The 16197-nt window shown below is 40.5% G+C and overlaps 1 protein-coding gene across 4 annotated transcripts in view; it reads right to left on the bottom strand.

Moving 5' to 3' along the window:
• The window catches only part of LOC117413094 (actin filament-associated protein 1-like 1), a 37640-nt gene that overhangs the window by 3530 nt on the left and 17913 nt on the right, over positions 1-16197 (bottom strand). For 2 of the 4 annotated variants that reach the window (XM_034908479.2, XM_034908477.2), the window contains exons 2-16: positions 14799-14927; positions 14129-14212; positions 13762-13853; positions 12933-13044; positions 10772-10870; positions 10250-10461; positions 9495-9674; positions 8644-8736; positions 7912-8005; positions 7143-7298; positions 6207-6418; positions 5002-5147; positions 4502-4580; positions 2428-2539; positions 1014-1178 (exon numbers count right to left, since the gene is read on the bottom strand). In XM_034908479.2, coding sequence (XP_034764370.2) covers positions 1014-1178; positions 2428-2539; positions 4502-4580; positions 5002-5147; positions 6207-6418; positions 7143-7298; positions 7912-8005; positions 8644-8736; positions 9495-9674; positions 10250-10461; positions 10772-10870; positions 12933-13044; positions 13762-13853; positions 14129-14212; positions 14799-14927 — 1965 coding nt within the window. The remainder of the gene's footprint in view (positions 1-1013; positions 1179-2427; positions 2540-4501; positions 4581-5001; positions 5148-6206; positions 6419-7142; positions 7299-7911; positions 8006-8643; positions 8737-9494; positions 9675-10249; positions 10462-10771; positions 10871-12932; positions 13045-13761; positions 13854-14128; positions 14213-14798; positions 14928-16197) is intronic. The other 2 variants (XM_034908478.2, XM_058996894.1) reach the window with 2 other exon arrangements.

Below are 16197 nucleotides of genomic sequence, written 5' to 3'. Positions count from 1 at the left end.
ACCTCAAAAATAATTGTTGATACTACTAGCGCCTGTAAAAAGTTAGGGTTGGTTTTATAAGGAACATTTCTAGCAATTTCCATTTTTTTAACTACAAAGGAATCATAAAATGAGCCTAACCGTACACAAAGAAAGATAATGATTTACTAATATCTTTAAGAAACATAAACATTTCTACAAATGTTCCACATCGTTGATTTACTATTTTAGAACATATTCTGTTAAATATACCGGGTTCCATTGCATTGTGCATTGTATCTTCAATATCAGTTTATAACACATTCTCAGTCTTATGTAGCAATAAAAAATCTCAGGGATTATCACCATTTTAGCAGCAGAAGGCTCTGTTAAGAACAAAATACTTAATGCTACATTGGACTAGCACGTTATTTTCTATTTCTTATCGATTACAGTACACTAAATAACAGCTTCCAAACGCGTAAGTCTGTTGAAATGTCCATTTGGGGATGTAATTAAAAACAGACCTATATAAAAAGAGTATTCTATTAATTAAAGCCACGCTGACTGGTTCTGGAATGCCCGTGCGCTGTAATGAAAAATCATGGGCAGAAAAACCATTTCCACTAGTAATAGCCCTGGCTGCTATTAAGCCTTGACTTGGGTCTGATCATTTACAAACCTGCTTGGTTACTGCAAATACAGAAGATGAGGCACTTTAAGGGTCAAAGGCTGTTCAGGACAAGGAAGCTACATACACAACTCAGTCAAGAAACAGACTCCATAATTCTGGCTTCGCTTGGAGATCCACAGTGACATTTCAGTAGCAGTATCTGACTAGCTTCCAAATGAGGACTGTATTTATGTCCTTTTTTAATTCCAGTTTTGTTACTGTGTTGTATTAATGTATTTGTGTGCGAGGCGCTTTGGGGTCCTTGTGATGGAAGACTGTATTGTATTGTCTTGCATTGTATTGTCTTGTATTGGAGAATATCTGTGTGCAGGTACTCTTCCCATGGTGTTAGATCTGATTGTAGGTGAAGAATATAAAGTACCTGTGGTGCTTTTCAGTGACTCCTTCACTTCTCTCCTCTCCTTGCGCAGCACTACCAGTTCATTTCGAATCACTTCCTTCTGTTTTTCCAACTTCTCCTTCTCACTCAAGTATCTCTTTGCATCTTCTTCAGCGCGGGTCTTCCCATACCTATACTGGTTGGCATCTAGAAAAGAAACACACAAGGAAAGTATAAGCACTTGTTCAGCTGACAACACCAGCTTACAGCAGGCAGGTGTGGCTGGAAGGGATGTGTACAGCCATGGCTTTCCCTGTGCTTATTACTGGAAATGGAGAGAGCAGAACCTAACAGGTTTATCAAAATCCATAATAACCTTAACAACCTACCATGAAAGGTCTCATTGCATTGTATGTGTTTTTCTGATGAGGCACTTAAACATAGTATTTTCTGTAGTATTTGAGGTATTAAATATAGAAAGAAACTCCTATTATTTGTTAAAAACGTCAATTGTCAATACCACCACTTTAACAGCAGATAGCAGTTGTGAGTTTTAGCTCTCAAATTGTCTGGGTGAGTTTATACTGACTACAGTAAACTAGACTGTACATTTAGTTAAAAAAAAAAAAATAAATCCCTATTTCACAGAAGAAAAATCCAAAACCAACATTCAGGAATTATGGGAACTTAAAGCAATACAATATTGGTAATCTACTAAAATACTCAAATGAAAAACTAATTTTAATAAAGTTAGTGGCTTAGTTTAGATGAATCAATTCTGAAACAATTTCATGTGACACTTAAAAACAGTGTGGTCGGGTGAGCTGAATCCCTGTCCTGAGACTAGAAATGGCAATTCTTCCATGTCCCAACCCACCCCACCAATGCTATTGCTCTTCGATGAGTGTGATTGGACTGCCTACTGAGCCACTGACAGCTTAAAACAATGACCGTAAAGAACTCAAGAGGTGAAGGCTCAGGGTGGGGAGGTGGTGTCATTTTATGGTCCCCATAAAACGTAAAGGCATCACTGAAATTTCAATGTTCTTCAAAGAAGGCGTTTGTGGCTTTAACACACTCTAGTAGTTCAATGTTGCTTTCGCATTGAGTTTGCACTCATGCCCTGCAAGAGGAGCCATGGTCATCAGCATTGGGATGAAACCCCATTCCCCATACACACTAGGAGGCGATCACTGGGTGAACCCCCTTTATCCCTTTCCAGTCCTTACCAGAGGATACATTATAAATCTAAAGTTACTCCTAGTGACTGCAAAAAAACCTTCAAATGTACGCAGCACTTGGAATCCATTCAGCTGTAAAAAACGAAGAACTTGAACTATTTAAAAGGAGACTGCATTTGGGAAAAGACTACAAACTAAAATAAAGCTGGGTACTTAAGGCGGAACACCCAGGAGTCTAGCAGGGCTGCAGGACTCCGGTTCATATGAAGTCTTACTTGAGCCGTGGCGTTTTATCTTAACCTGCGGGTCTATCTTGTGGGTCTCTTTACTGGAGAAGGATGAGTGCCGTTTTACTGGAGTCACCGCGGGACGCTTCTGTTCTTCCATCTGGACCATGTTGGAAAAAAAGACAAAACCGTGAGCTTATCCCATCTGAAGTGTTGCTTCTTACAATGTATATGAAATCATAATATTTACATAAGGTTTTGCATATAGAATACTGTACATATTAATGGTAGGGAGGGACAGCAATTAATTCTATTTTTTAAGTACGGTTTCACCTATGACAAAAAATGCAATAGAAGTGTATAGAGTCACCATACAATTCCAACTTGTATTTAATGATAGTAATTTGTCGAAACACAGTGCAGTGAGTAATAATGTACTGTAACTGTGGTACTTTACTGCTTCAATATCAGCCCCAGGAATGTTTTACGGGTGCACACAGCAGGAGGCTGCTTTCTTTTCCCTCAGTTTATAAGCCCCTATTATAAAGCATTGAAAGGCTTGGTTTCTTGGAGGGGCTATCACATGGAAATCAGTGGTCTGTCTGCACACAGCTGCAGAGGGGATAGAGTGACACCTAAACCCTGCACAGCGAGCCCCGTCAGCCTGGGAGAGCGCCCAGCCGTGAGGAGGACGGCTTTGTTTTCCTTGGATTGTTTAAAGAGTCAAGGTGGAGCTTTTCTGCTCTTAAAGTTTTGCTTCTCAACTTACACCTGTCTTTTGCACACATATACAGAGAGTTCATTTTTAATCTCTTCCTTTAAATTGATTCAAAAGTTGTTTTTTTGGACAAAATCCACACAAGTTTCCACTCTTCTCTCCCTGTGGACTGCCTTGGTCCATACTTGATTTCATTTTGTACTCGTTTAACACTGGCCCTGGAAGCCAAGCCTTTTGTTAGTCATAGAGCACCATGGGATATGTTCTGCGTGCAAAGTGTTGTAGCTAATAAAGCCAAATCATTATGCTTTTGATGATGCCAAGGTTGAACTAGGTTTTCAATACATCACGTGGCTATTGGTTCATTTGTCAAGATGCCAACTCTTACAAAAAGTTTACCACAGTAAATACATCACGCCCAGAAGACATCTGCAATGCAGACCAATAACAAACTTGGAGGTTTCTTTATATGCATATAACCCTGAATCAGAAACTTCAAGTGCACCACTTCATCTAGTGCAGAACACAAGAGACAGTATGCAGGGAAAGGGACTGGTGGAACAAACTACTGCATGTTTCTTCATGTGTAACGAGTGACCCCCCATCAGAGGAGTCTGTCCTTGACCATCAAAGGAACATCTGGGGAAGCAGTCAGTAAGTGGAGCAGCCCTCGCTTGACAGGGGATCACATTTTATTGTTAGAAAGTCGAGTGCGACCAGAAGAAATACAATGTTGGGTTTCTTAAAACAAGATTGATTTTGATCTGGAGCAATTGAAATGATTTGTTTACAGGGATGTCCAGCCTCCATTTACAGGCAGGGCTGGGCAGTGGGGGGTGGAGGGTGGGATACACCTTACATGACAGCATATGATTACTTAGCAGTCGTTCTTGAAAGGTGGGTACCAAAGCTCTGTTCACACCCCGATTTCTCCCATGTTTATAGACCACTGAGTGTAGACGTGGAAATGCTGCTGATGATATTGCATGTGTGCTGACACGTTAAATAACAGAGGTTTAAAAAACTAGAAAAAAAAGGTTTTATTGTGTGGTTGAACCGCATACTGTTCTGCTCAACAGATAACCTCACTTCTTAAAACTTTAAATAAGGGAGACCTATTTATTTGGTCCAAATACTTAAGTGTGTAAATTTAAACATGGTTTTGAAGACAGTGGTGGCAATCAATTGGATTTACATTGACAAAATGCTAACTTGGAAAACTGCACATTAATTCTCACGCTGCACCAGCAGAGCGCCCTCTACTGGTAAAGCTTAGAATGCATGGAAATAAATACAAATGTAAAACCTTACAGTTTTCAATGGGTTTCACAACATTCCACATTGAGCTCAAAAGTCAATGAGCTCCTCAACATGTAGTTGCTAAAGGCAGGATTTTAAACTTACCTGGACTTGCTCGTAGGGTACATCATCATACGTCCTGGAGTCAATCACTCCTCCAGGGCTGCAAGAAGAGGTTGCCCAGCTACAGACAGAAGAGGAGTATGGTATCATAGAATATGACATTACTGCATAGGAGAACTAAACAAATCTCCTGAAGTTAAGCTGTATTGCTCACTAGCAAGAAATACAGTGGGTGGCACAGTTCAACCAAACTCCAAATTGTTACTGGCGTACACTGCAGAAATCAATGCCAATGCAAACATTAAATCCAATTGCTCTGCTACTGAACGAGCTGGTGATAGGTGTGTGTCTCTATTGTGCACCACACTGGTACGTCTTACTAACTGCCTGTCCTCTGTCCTAAACAGATTCAATAGAATAATGGCACAACGATGTGGGAGAGTTGACCGGTTAAAGTGGTAGAATTTCCCCTGCTTGCACATGCAGAGACTTCCCCACATAACACAGAGGTTCTGAACGGATTGTTCACTACAAGCACTTACAGGAAGGAATGCCTGACAGCGTCGACAATGTTGCCAATGGTTTCCACATCCACATAGTCATAATGCAGAGACTCCGGATCTGTGGAGGATCCAGTCCCAGCCAAAAGCAGTCCCAGCCACCGGCCCATGTCTTCAGAGCAGCTTGCCTAAAGAATCATAGAACACAGCGGTGTACCGGAATAGAAGACAACAGGCTCTATTCACAAAGCTGCAACTCAGTATAAGAGATTCATGAACGTGTTCTATAGACAGCATTTTACTAATAAATGCAACTTTCTTTAAATAACTTATACATTAAAGATTTGTGAATAGGGTATAATACTTCAAAGCCATAGAATACAGAATGTGAACTGACTTTGAAAGCAGTCTTTCAAAGGGTGGTCGTGTTTATCACATAGGAAATATACACTGGACAATACTAAATCTAAGCTCTTCAAGGCCACAGATGAAAAGGAGCAGGCAGAGGTAAAATGAAATGGCAGGCTTTCAGCAGGCTGTAGAGAAGGTGCACAGTAACAAAGTTTGTACTTTTTTTTCTCTTAATGTGATATGATGTGCTGCCACAGCGCGACGGAGAGAGAAGTTAATGGAGTTTGAGTTTCTGCTCGATAGCGTGCAGGGAAGGGCAACATTTTTTATGAATGGGGACCTTGACATGTCACTTCACAGAAGAGCCTCTTCTACAGATGGGGTGGGGTGTGCTAAAAACTACATGCACAACATCCTGAGTAACTCTGCAGCTCAGTATTCCTCCTTACCTCAAACATTTACAAACGTCTTCATTTTAATTATGAAGCAGTCTTTCAGATAGGAAATTCACTCAAAACAATTGTTCAGCGTTTTATGCTTGTCTAAATAAAAGGCAAATCCCACAGTGGAATTATAATAATGGAATAATAAGGGTTGTTTGTCTTCTCTTTATCTGTATCTTTCATTTGCTTGAGAATGTCATTTGTGTTGCTTTCATGCTGTCATCTAATCATAATGGGATCTTTAATAAAAGAAAGTGCTCAGCTTTTGAGTTCACAAACCCCAGAATGTTCAAATGCCACTTCTTTTAAAGGCTGATATTTGAGGTCTTCATAATGAAACCACATCGTTGTGTCAATGGCATTACATTCTAATTTAATAATAAACCCACACAAATTCAAAGGACATTTTTGAAAAATAAAAACCAAAAACACAGGTACAGCGCTCTCCCGTACCTCCAAGACTGCCACCTCATGGCTGTGGCGCAGCAGTCGGAAAGCGAAGGGGTGCTTGGGGCCTAGTCCGGTTGCCACCTCACAGCCCTGCAGCACGATAGCGTTGACGTGGGTTCGCTGGTCCGACTGGTCCTTGTGGAAATACAGAGTATTCCTTCTCAGACAGACCCAGCGCTCCTTCCAGCACTGGTTCACAAGCACGTTCAGGTAACCTGGAGAAAACATACACATGAGCATCAGTATACTAGAGAGAGGCCCACCCTGGTTTCTTTCCTGCTTGTCCCCCTCAGTGAGAGAGAGACAGGGAGAGGCATCCTGTTTTGTGGATGTTGCTCAATCAGGATTCCAGACCACTTAAAAAAAGGACAAATTCAACATAAGTTATGCCTTTATTTACACAACTTAACTCACCCACTTCTAAATCTAAGTTTCCTTCTTTGAACAAAAAGCATAAAAAAGCTACAAAAAGGCCCCAATCTGTATCAAGTTTCTGAATGTTAATTTACAGAATGAAAAAATATTGAACATATATAAACCTCACAGTTACCAAACCAAGAGTTTAATATTTTCCATTGTTTCACAATTAAACTGATTCACCCATAACTGTATTGTGAGGGTCTGGAACCAACTCCCGAGTAATGTTGTTGAAGCTGAAACCCTGGGATCCTTCAAGAAGCTGCTTGATGAGATTCTGGGATCAATAAGCTACTAACAACCAAACGAGCAAGATGGGCTGAATGGCCTCCTCTCGTTTGTAAACTTTCTTATGTTCTTATGTTCTTATGTTCTATATCATTATAACAGAGAATAGTAATGGAATAATTGCTACTTTTCTTTCTCTCCATAAATACAGTATGATATCATTTCCATTTTTATAATCATATGGATTCCAGATTAAAAAAAGCGAGGGAGGCTAAGTATAGCCCTGGAACCAACCACAGCATGGAACGTCCTCATCAGTGGAAGATGTCTGGGTGTCCTCAGCAGTGGTAGGCTTTTTCTTGGAGAAGCTGATGATCCTTGTGATCTTCCTCCCTGCTGCCCTGCTCATGGAGCCCTTTAATTCAGCCAGGCCACTTCTCTTCCCTTTAACTGCAGTGTACACAACGAGATGAAATAACCACTGACTGGCTGGGATAAACACACCGTTAGGACTGTTTAAGTGTTGAAAACACAACCTCCACACAAACACAGGAACTTAGCTATTAGCTTTTGGAGATATGGTCAGTCTGTCTCGTCATAGCTGTTTTACTGGGGTAATGCTGAGAGGAGGAATGGGATACTGCTGTACAAAACCGTGACATTATAAACTGCACATGTGCACCAGAAAGCTTTTGATGGTACTGCATCTCTTTTACAGGGTCAATCTGGTATGCCACATTGAAAGCATAGCAACGTATAATAAACCATACAAAAGGAGTTGTACTGAGTAGTTTGCTTTGAGAGCGTAACATTGTAACTGGTGGTAAAGCACATAGAATTACTAGTAAGTGACAACACCCTTTTAAAACCTGATCATCCCCTTATGAATAGTTACTGTGCTTCTACTGGCAGCATGGAAAAATAAGCATACAAAATGAGAACTAAAAAATGAAACAAGAATAGTATGACAGCATTACAAGTAAACGGACCCCATACAGGGTCATCTCTCTGTGTTGAGGCTAGTGTAGTCGATGTGCTTGAGAAAGTGCGAGCAGGTTCTTACCATGATCCCTGCCTTCCCTCCTGTTCACCGGGCTGCTATTGTCTCCCGTGACTGCACTGTCCGAGTCCGAGGTCTGTTTATCCACGGATAATCTCTGTGGAAACAGGCAGAGCACCAAACTGTTAGACAGGCTGGAAAAACAAAGTCAGGAAGCCTCGGTCCTGTGTCTGTCTCTACCTTCCCAGGGACTGCCATTGACCACACTGCTCTCTGTACACTTACACTGGGAATAGCAGCCTTCTGTTCTACCTTAGTGGTTTGGATTTGGTTTCAAGGACATATTCATTACCAGTTCTTTACCATTTTTTTTATGCCAGCAAGTCATATCACCAAAATAACGATTGCTTTTTATGTTTAGATCTTAATGGGATATAATACAGAACAGAAGATGTGTTTAGATTTATTTCCCCAGGTCACAGCATGCTCCTTTTCTAAGCTCCCATGGAACAAACTCTTTAATTATCATGTTGAGAAACCCTCAGTGCTTTTGAAACCAGACACAGCATTTCCCAGTCTGTATGGTGCATTGAGACAACATCAGTTACAAGAATCAGAAGCCTTTAGTAAATAGTACAATTATTTACCACAATGAATTATGTGCCTTTGCTGGCATATGGTCATCTATGAATTGCTTAAATATTTGGTCTTTTCCAGCTCTTTCACTTAAAGCATTCCACATGTAAATATACTGTCAACAACAACCATAAATATGCAATCCGCACCACCCATTACCTTGTCCAGTTCTATTTTCCGCAGAATCATCGGTGAGGTTGATCCTTCTAACCCATGAACCCCATTACACTGGCTGCTGACTTCTCTGATCACCTGTAGGAAAGCATATTAAGACATGATCTCTACAAACAAAGAGGAAACAAGTTTACAGCTAATGCTTATAAAACACTGAGTCAGCTATAGCGGTGTAACTGTTGAAATGGTATCTTAGCCATGGGTTTGACACAGTAAAATCCTGTATTGACTCAGCCTGCCTCTTTGTAGACAGTCTGCATGTGTAGGTTTAGCCTTGTATCTGCTAACAGCTTGCACAACCAGACAATAAATGGAAACATGCACGAGGGGACTCAGTGTAAATAAGCACAGGCTCCACTCTATCAGTCATGCTGCCAATGACACAATGAGACACTTCCACAGAGCCAGCCCAGGAGAAGCACATTTTATTTTCTCTTGAATGGGTCTGTTTATGTCAAGCAAGAACGGAAAACAAAAGAGCGAGATTATGGAGCTGACAGGAACGCAAGTGACCGTGTGTTCCGGCTGTGCTCCCCAACAGCCCTGATAAGTAAGAGCCTGTGGCAAATGCTAAGGTTGGGTGTTAAACAGGCAAAACTTCTGTTTATTACTCAAACCGGTTTAAACATTTGTCTTCGTGACTTGCTTTCTTACAGTTCGTGCCTCCGAGTTTATGACTGATAGTTTAAAGTTCTGGATGACTGCCACAGAAGGAACATGCAAGTTCATTAAGTAAGGAACAAGAACCACCAACAAAAGCATAGCTGCAAGCAACAGAGACCAAACAGACATGGTAGGCGATGTGTTAAAGAGCTGCTTAATTGAATCGATGTTACCTTGAGCCACTCGTCAGCCTGCTCCTTGCTCTGCACCGCGAGCACCAGGGCCTCAGAGCCAGGCAGAGAGAAGCGCAGCTCGTGTTTCTTACGTCGCCCGTCTTTTGGAACGTAGATAACGTTACACATGTTCAAGGCCAGGTCCATGTAAGGGCTCTGAACCTTGGAGCTTTTGTAGCACTTAATATAAAGACAAACACGGTATAGTTAGGGATGGAGATTGCAGTCATTTTGTTTTTACTAGAATAAACTGGCTAAATTATTGGGGAATTTCAAAGCACCATGTCATCCGATCTCAGTCTGGCTCTGTACTTCCTGGAGGCACTGTAATGTTTCATTGTAGTAACTGGATAGTAATTTATTTTAACAGCAACTTCATTGAAACCTAATATATTGTGAGTTCCCCGGAACACCATTAAAAAGAAGGTGCTAGTTGTGAAACCCCATTCCCACTCCATTAATACAGTTACGCAAACTCTGTGGTCTGGACATATGTCCACAGAAAATAATCAGTAATAGTAATAAATGTTAGTTATATTTTATTGACCCATTGCATATCAGTTTAAGCCATTCCAGGCTTTACTATAAGCTTAGTAAAACATACTTTATCTTACATCTTTCTGTTATTAAGCTCAAGGGTGACTAAGGTCACGAGAAATGTCTAAGCAATGGGAGCTTCATTTTCTCTTTTCATCCCTGTATGGTATTGTATCACAGTAAAGCCTCCTGACTTATCAATCAAGTTAGGGCCTCACCAGGAGCCTGTTGTCGCGGATGACAGTGAACTGCTTGGCCCACTGTCCGAATCTCTTCTTGCGCAGAAGGAAGGCGCAGATGCGGCAGTCCTTCACCAGGTTCATGGAGTTCTCCTCTGAAGGCCACTGGTGCGTCAGCTGCTGTCCCTTCCCATCCTCCTCCTCCTCGTCATAGGACTCGTACGAGCTGCTCATCGCATCGGAATCGTTGTCTGGTAAAATAAATTATTTCTTATGAGAAATGAGAGAGTAAAATCTGTCTGAATTCTTCGAGCTCAGTGGATCTATCACAGGACTTTTGGGTCTCTCTTATTCTATAAATATGAATGCCGTCACATTATTAAGTTATTTTGTCAAGCAAATAATATTTGCACACATAATAAATGTGTTTTAGTCCCTTGGGAATAAATTATATTTCTTAGAAATATACAGTGATGGCATTTATATATATATATATACCCTGCTCATAACATGGCTCTATACTCAAAGAGGGACTGTGGGTCTGCTACACAGTGCTCTTACATGAGTTCTTCTGTTCCCCATTAATCCTGGTGATTGGATAGTTGTTGTCAGCATCTTCATAGTATCCATCTTCTATTGAGTTTGGTGGGCTGGAACTGCCTGATAGAAAAAAGAGGGTTGAATTAGAAGCTGAACACACTGTAGGATTCGTCAAGGCCTTCATTTGAACTGCCTACCTCAGAGCCCGAATAAACTGGCAAAACAATATTGCTCTTCTGGCAATACAATGTTAGGACAGTTTTATTGTTTATGTGATGATCGGCTGCTATCTCACTGACACCCGCATAGTCGATGTTTATAAAGAGGTAACGCAGTAAAGGACTGGAAGCAAGAAGCCAGTGTAAATGAGAACTGTAGCCCAGCTGGGATACACTGGGGATAAATAACCTTCTTCAAAACAATGTACTTAGCTTAGACTGTAGCTCCTTAAAATAAACAGTGCGACCGTGGAATTCCTTATATGGAATTAGTCTTTGAATATAATACCGTAAAAGTACAAAGCCACCAGCTTGAGCCATTTACGCTTGCAGATATCACTAAAATACTATTTACGTCAAAGTGCACTTTGCACCTTTTTTTTGTGAATGGAAATTCACACTGTTAATAATTACTCACTCCTAATCTTATTTAAAAATCAATGGAACACTGTACAGGATAGGAAAGAAACTCACAGGAAAGCACTCTCAATGGTAAAGACCACAGGCAGTGGTCTTGGCAGTGGAGATTGTGCTTTGTGCTGGCCTGCCAAGTCACACACACACAGTTCACACTAATTCCTGTCATTCTTCCAAGCCTATTGTACCATTAGGACCACCCCATCCTACTTCAATCAAATATACAAACATGCGAGTTGAAGTTAAATATGCATTGAATTAAAGAGCTCCAGCTACAGTTCCTCTGCACTGGCAGGTTGCATTGATGACCTTAGAAACGATTGAGTTAGCCGCTTGTTGAAGTTCTGCTCAATCATCAAAAACGTGTTACTGTGGGAGGCTGCTTGTTTTTTAGCTAGCACAGTCCAAGCACAGTTATGTGGAATTCTGCCAGATACATCAGGGATATAGCCACTTTCTTATTAAGAAATGCCTTAGTGTAAATATTTTCCCTTTTAATGCATTACAATGCACGCTGTGCAGAAATCTTTTCTCTGTAAAATGCATTGAGATGTCTTGGCATGACAGGATGCTACACAGGCTTTCAAATTGGGGTTATTTTCAAATTTGTATTCAGTCATTAATCAACTGGAGCACTGCTCCCAGTCTCAAGTCCCTACCCCTCCATTTGTACCGACTTTGATAAAGTGGAGGGCCTTCAGTCTAGACGACACCTTTCTGCTCTCTTTTCTCTACATAAACCAGTTTGTCATCACAAAATAACAATGGGTGCACAGAAATGTTATGTCTTGAATTAATTTTGGACGGCATAACAAATGGCCATTTTGATATCCTTCTGTAAATTAAAACTGACTTGTAGTTTGGAAATTACTTGCATTGCATAGCCTATATTGTTTGGCTTAAATCAAATTAGACCTTTTCAGTGCACAAAACAATCACATGAATGTAACTGGCACTGTTTCTATCTGGAGTGAACTGTGTTCACCTTTGGGACACTGCCAGTTTTATTTTGCATGTCGAAGCCTGTAAGCGAAGAGTCACCTGCATCAACAGGTCATCAGGCTGAAAGGAAACAGTTGATAGAAAGAGCCAGAGGTCATGTTTTGACTCTGCACAGCCCCTATTTCCTAATGACTGCCTGAACATACATGAGCAGCTTTTATTACAACCTTTAACTCTTAATAGCAGCCCTGTCTTTTACAGACAGCTTTCCTTTTTACCCAAGTCCTTTATTTTACAGGTGTTTCCTGTACCACTCAGCATTCTAATGTAAGTTCAATTCTGCTACGGAAGATACTGTTGTCCACATTGTTACTGAACCCCACCCAAGCTCTGCTTCTGTTAAGATGCGTTCTCATTGACCTTTCTTTCAGCAGTGAAAAGTATATGCCTGTGTTGTAGTCCTAGAGTTTTAAAGAAATCAAGAGCACAGCTTTTCCATAATTCAATCTACTCAACGTTTTGAAGTTAGGCACCCAATTAGAACTCTTTTATTGAGGTAATGCACTAGGCACTTATTCCTGGAGGCGAATCATGTTAGTACTTACTCCTTGAGGTGATAAACTCAGGTGCTTTGCCCGGACCCAGGGGCACTGCCTCCTCATAATAATCCTCAGGAGGTGGGGTGGTGGGCAGTGGAGGAGGTGTATCAGCTGTACTCTACAAAACATTAAGGAAATCAGACAGCAGCAACTGTCACGCCTTACACCAGCCTGCTCATTCAAACAAGCAGGGAACACCAATATTATTAACAGCAATATAACAGAAATGTGCAGATTTCATACAATCTCAATGCAACACACACACACAGTCTGAAACAAGGCAGAACCATGCTGCTGGCGTGATGCCCGTGAATCGTTACGCATGAGTGCACAGGACATCTAGAACTTTTAACACCGAAAATCTTTTTCAAAAGATGTTTTCATCAGGGCTTCTAGTTGAAAATAGTGTCTAAATGCGACTACATGTAAATGTGTTTTTTTCAGTATTCCTATGAGCGTACAGTTGAACATACCAAGTCAGGCCACTTTAATTGGCTCAGTTCACACTGTCTGTGGGGTTAGTTTTAAAAGAGGCACAACACCTGTAAATGTGCAACAAAAGGAAATCTGGATGACTGTATTAGGTCAGCCTCTTCATTAAAAGTCTGACGGAAGCTCTTCAAAATGTAAACCCTTTACAGACAGGTTAAAGACATTCCTGCTTTTACATCCCCCAACAATGGATTGCTGGATCCAGTTGTGTGAAACAAAGGTGACGTGAGTCACTCAGCCATGTACGTCACTCTCCATTTCCATCAAAATAACGAGCCTTTTACAAGCTCTGTATAAAGGGATGCTCTTGAAAAGCTAAGGGCAGTAAAGTACAAGGACCTACTGTCTTGGAAGGTGATGTCTCAGAGGCTTCTGCCTCGCTTTCCTCTTTCTTCTCCTCTGGAGCGTCTTTGAGAGTCCCAATGTTACAATCTGCTTTATTAACCACCATACATGTAAGAGAACATCATTAGAATAAAGAGATGGCTCACTGGAATCAGTGACACTCATTGACTTCCTGTAACATGTGTTTACAGTTTGAACACTCCTGCTGTAACTATTCACCTAAAGAACGCAACACTCTTAATCTTAACATTATTTAATCATATTATTTACTTGAATCCCGCACAGAATTACTTCTATAAAATTTTAATTCACAGAGAACGAAATCTAGAAGTGCCTAATTAATAGAAACTGGTTTCTACACTTACCGATCTCTTCAAATAAAGATTCCACAAAGCTAGTCCCATTCCCATAAGCCGTAGTGTTCATATATATGTAATCTGTTCCATTCACTGCAACAGAACATACACATTGATATAAAATTCAGCACATTCAAATGTAACAGTTTTCGGGGAACACGGCAGGGGAATATACGTTTTGTTCACGAGCGCATTAAACAGAGATAAGGTGGAGAAATATATATATATATATATATATATATATATATATATATATATATATATATATATATATATATATATATATATATATGTTTAGTTTGATTTGATAAAGGCGTCCTCAATAACAAAGACATAAAAAAATCCACATCAGTTTTGTTTGTTGCAGGAATTTATATTTTTCAGCTTAAAGTTCAATGAATTGAGTTCCACACAGTTTCAGAATGTATAGTATGTGAAGTAGCGTGTTAAAAAACGAAGTATCTGTTAAAGACAACCCCTCACACATTCATAATAGATCCTTCATCATTATCAATTCTTCTTGAACAGTAACTTAGAAAGAAACACTGTATGTACCACTTTATGCAGTTTAGAAAATATGTTACTAGGTGTATTTACAGCAGTTCAAATTGTCAGGACATGGTACAGTAGAAGCTTGAGCTATTGTACGTTTAAACACACAGCTGCTGGCCTCACACACCGGAGGATGGCTGGAGTTTCTGCAGGATGTTGCTCACTGCTGTCTTCTTCTCTTTCGTGGTGGTGCTCAGGTATTCATGGTCCAGCAGTTTCAACAGGACACTCAGTTCTGGGATCAGCTGTTCTAACACTGAAATAGAAAGAAGACAACATGTTTAACTCTGGATGTCTTCTGCCCCTCTGGAACCCCCCCCCCCCCCCCCCCAAAATAAAACCTCTGTGTGGGGTAGATTCTCCATGAAATACAAAAAAAAAAAAGAATGGCTTCATTAAACAGAGTATTAGGTGGGAGATTCCACATAGGATTGATGCATTAGCCTTTTCATCTCTGGAGGACAAGGTTCAGATCTGGCTTAGGTCTCAGGTTTGAATCTGACCATCCTCCCAATATGCAAACAAATTACTTTGTTACACTGTGATGTCTATTTATTCTCTTGATAGCTCTGGGCTTTTTTTGAGACTTGCCCCCAGTTACTGTCTGCTGAAACTGTGGTCACAATTTGCTGCAGTTCATTGATTTCCCTGCAAAACATTTTTAATACAGAGCATCACGCTAGCATTCCCATTTAAAGTATTGAATACCCCTGTGCAATGCAATGTTACACTCAATGTATAGCAGATGTTGCTTACATAAACTTGAAGACAGCTATCCACCCCGGCCTGCACTCACATGCTTCCATTAGTTCTGTTTGCCAATACCTCCCTCGGAGTTCACTGAAGCATGCTGCTGAGCAATAGGCTAACAACACTAGCCAAGCTCCCTGCAGGGAGACACCCTCTATTTCAATAATTTACATTACCTCTTGCACCAGTGACCAAAGCTCTACCACTCCCACCAACTGGAGGCATTTGTTTGTAGAGCTAAAATGTCTGTTTCCTGTTAAATTGTGAAAGGCAGTCAGTTGGGATACACTATCTAGTATAGGATGACTATGTAGGAAGATTAAGACTGACTAGGCATTGAGTTTCCACGTGGCTGGTCACCATTACTGTACTCATTCTAAGCACTATTTTTACTTTGAAGTATATACTACCAGTACAGTCCTGTAAATGTGTTTCAGTTGGCCTACTAACACAATATGAAATCCCATGTTTTGAGCCTAGTGCGGATAGAATATGACTACTTCACAACAACATTGAGACATAGGGTGTGTGTCCCAATATTGCCAATTCTTGTTGGTGATAAGTGTAAAATAATTAAAGAAAGATTCTGAATATCTTGTGGGCTATGGACATCTGGATATCTTGGCTCAGTATTCCAAGCAAACTCTTCCAAGCAAAATCTAATTTCCAAGCAAACTCTAATTCCTATATCTTAATCCTTTAAGCGGGTTGTCATGCTGTGCAAGGAGAAAATTGATTTCATTAACTAATCAGAACAAATAAATACATAAATGAAA

The sequence above is a fragment of the Acipenser ruthenus genome, chromosome 23 (genome assembly GCF_902713425.1).
Source record: "Acipenser ruthenus chromosome 23, fAciRut3.2 maternal haplotype, whole genome shotgun sequence".
NCBI classification, from domain to species: Eukaryota; Metazoa; Chordata; class Actinopteri; order Acipenseriformes; family Acipenseridae; genus Acipenser; species Acipenser ruthenus.
Note: the sequence above shows the minus strand (reverse complement) of the source record. Positions and strands in the feature narration are given on the sequence as shown.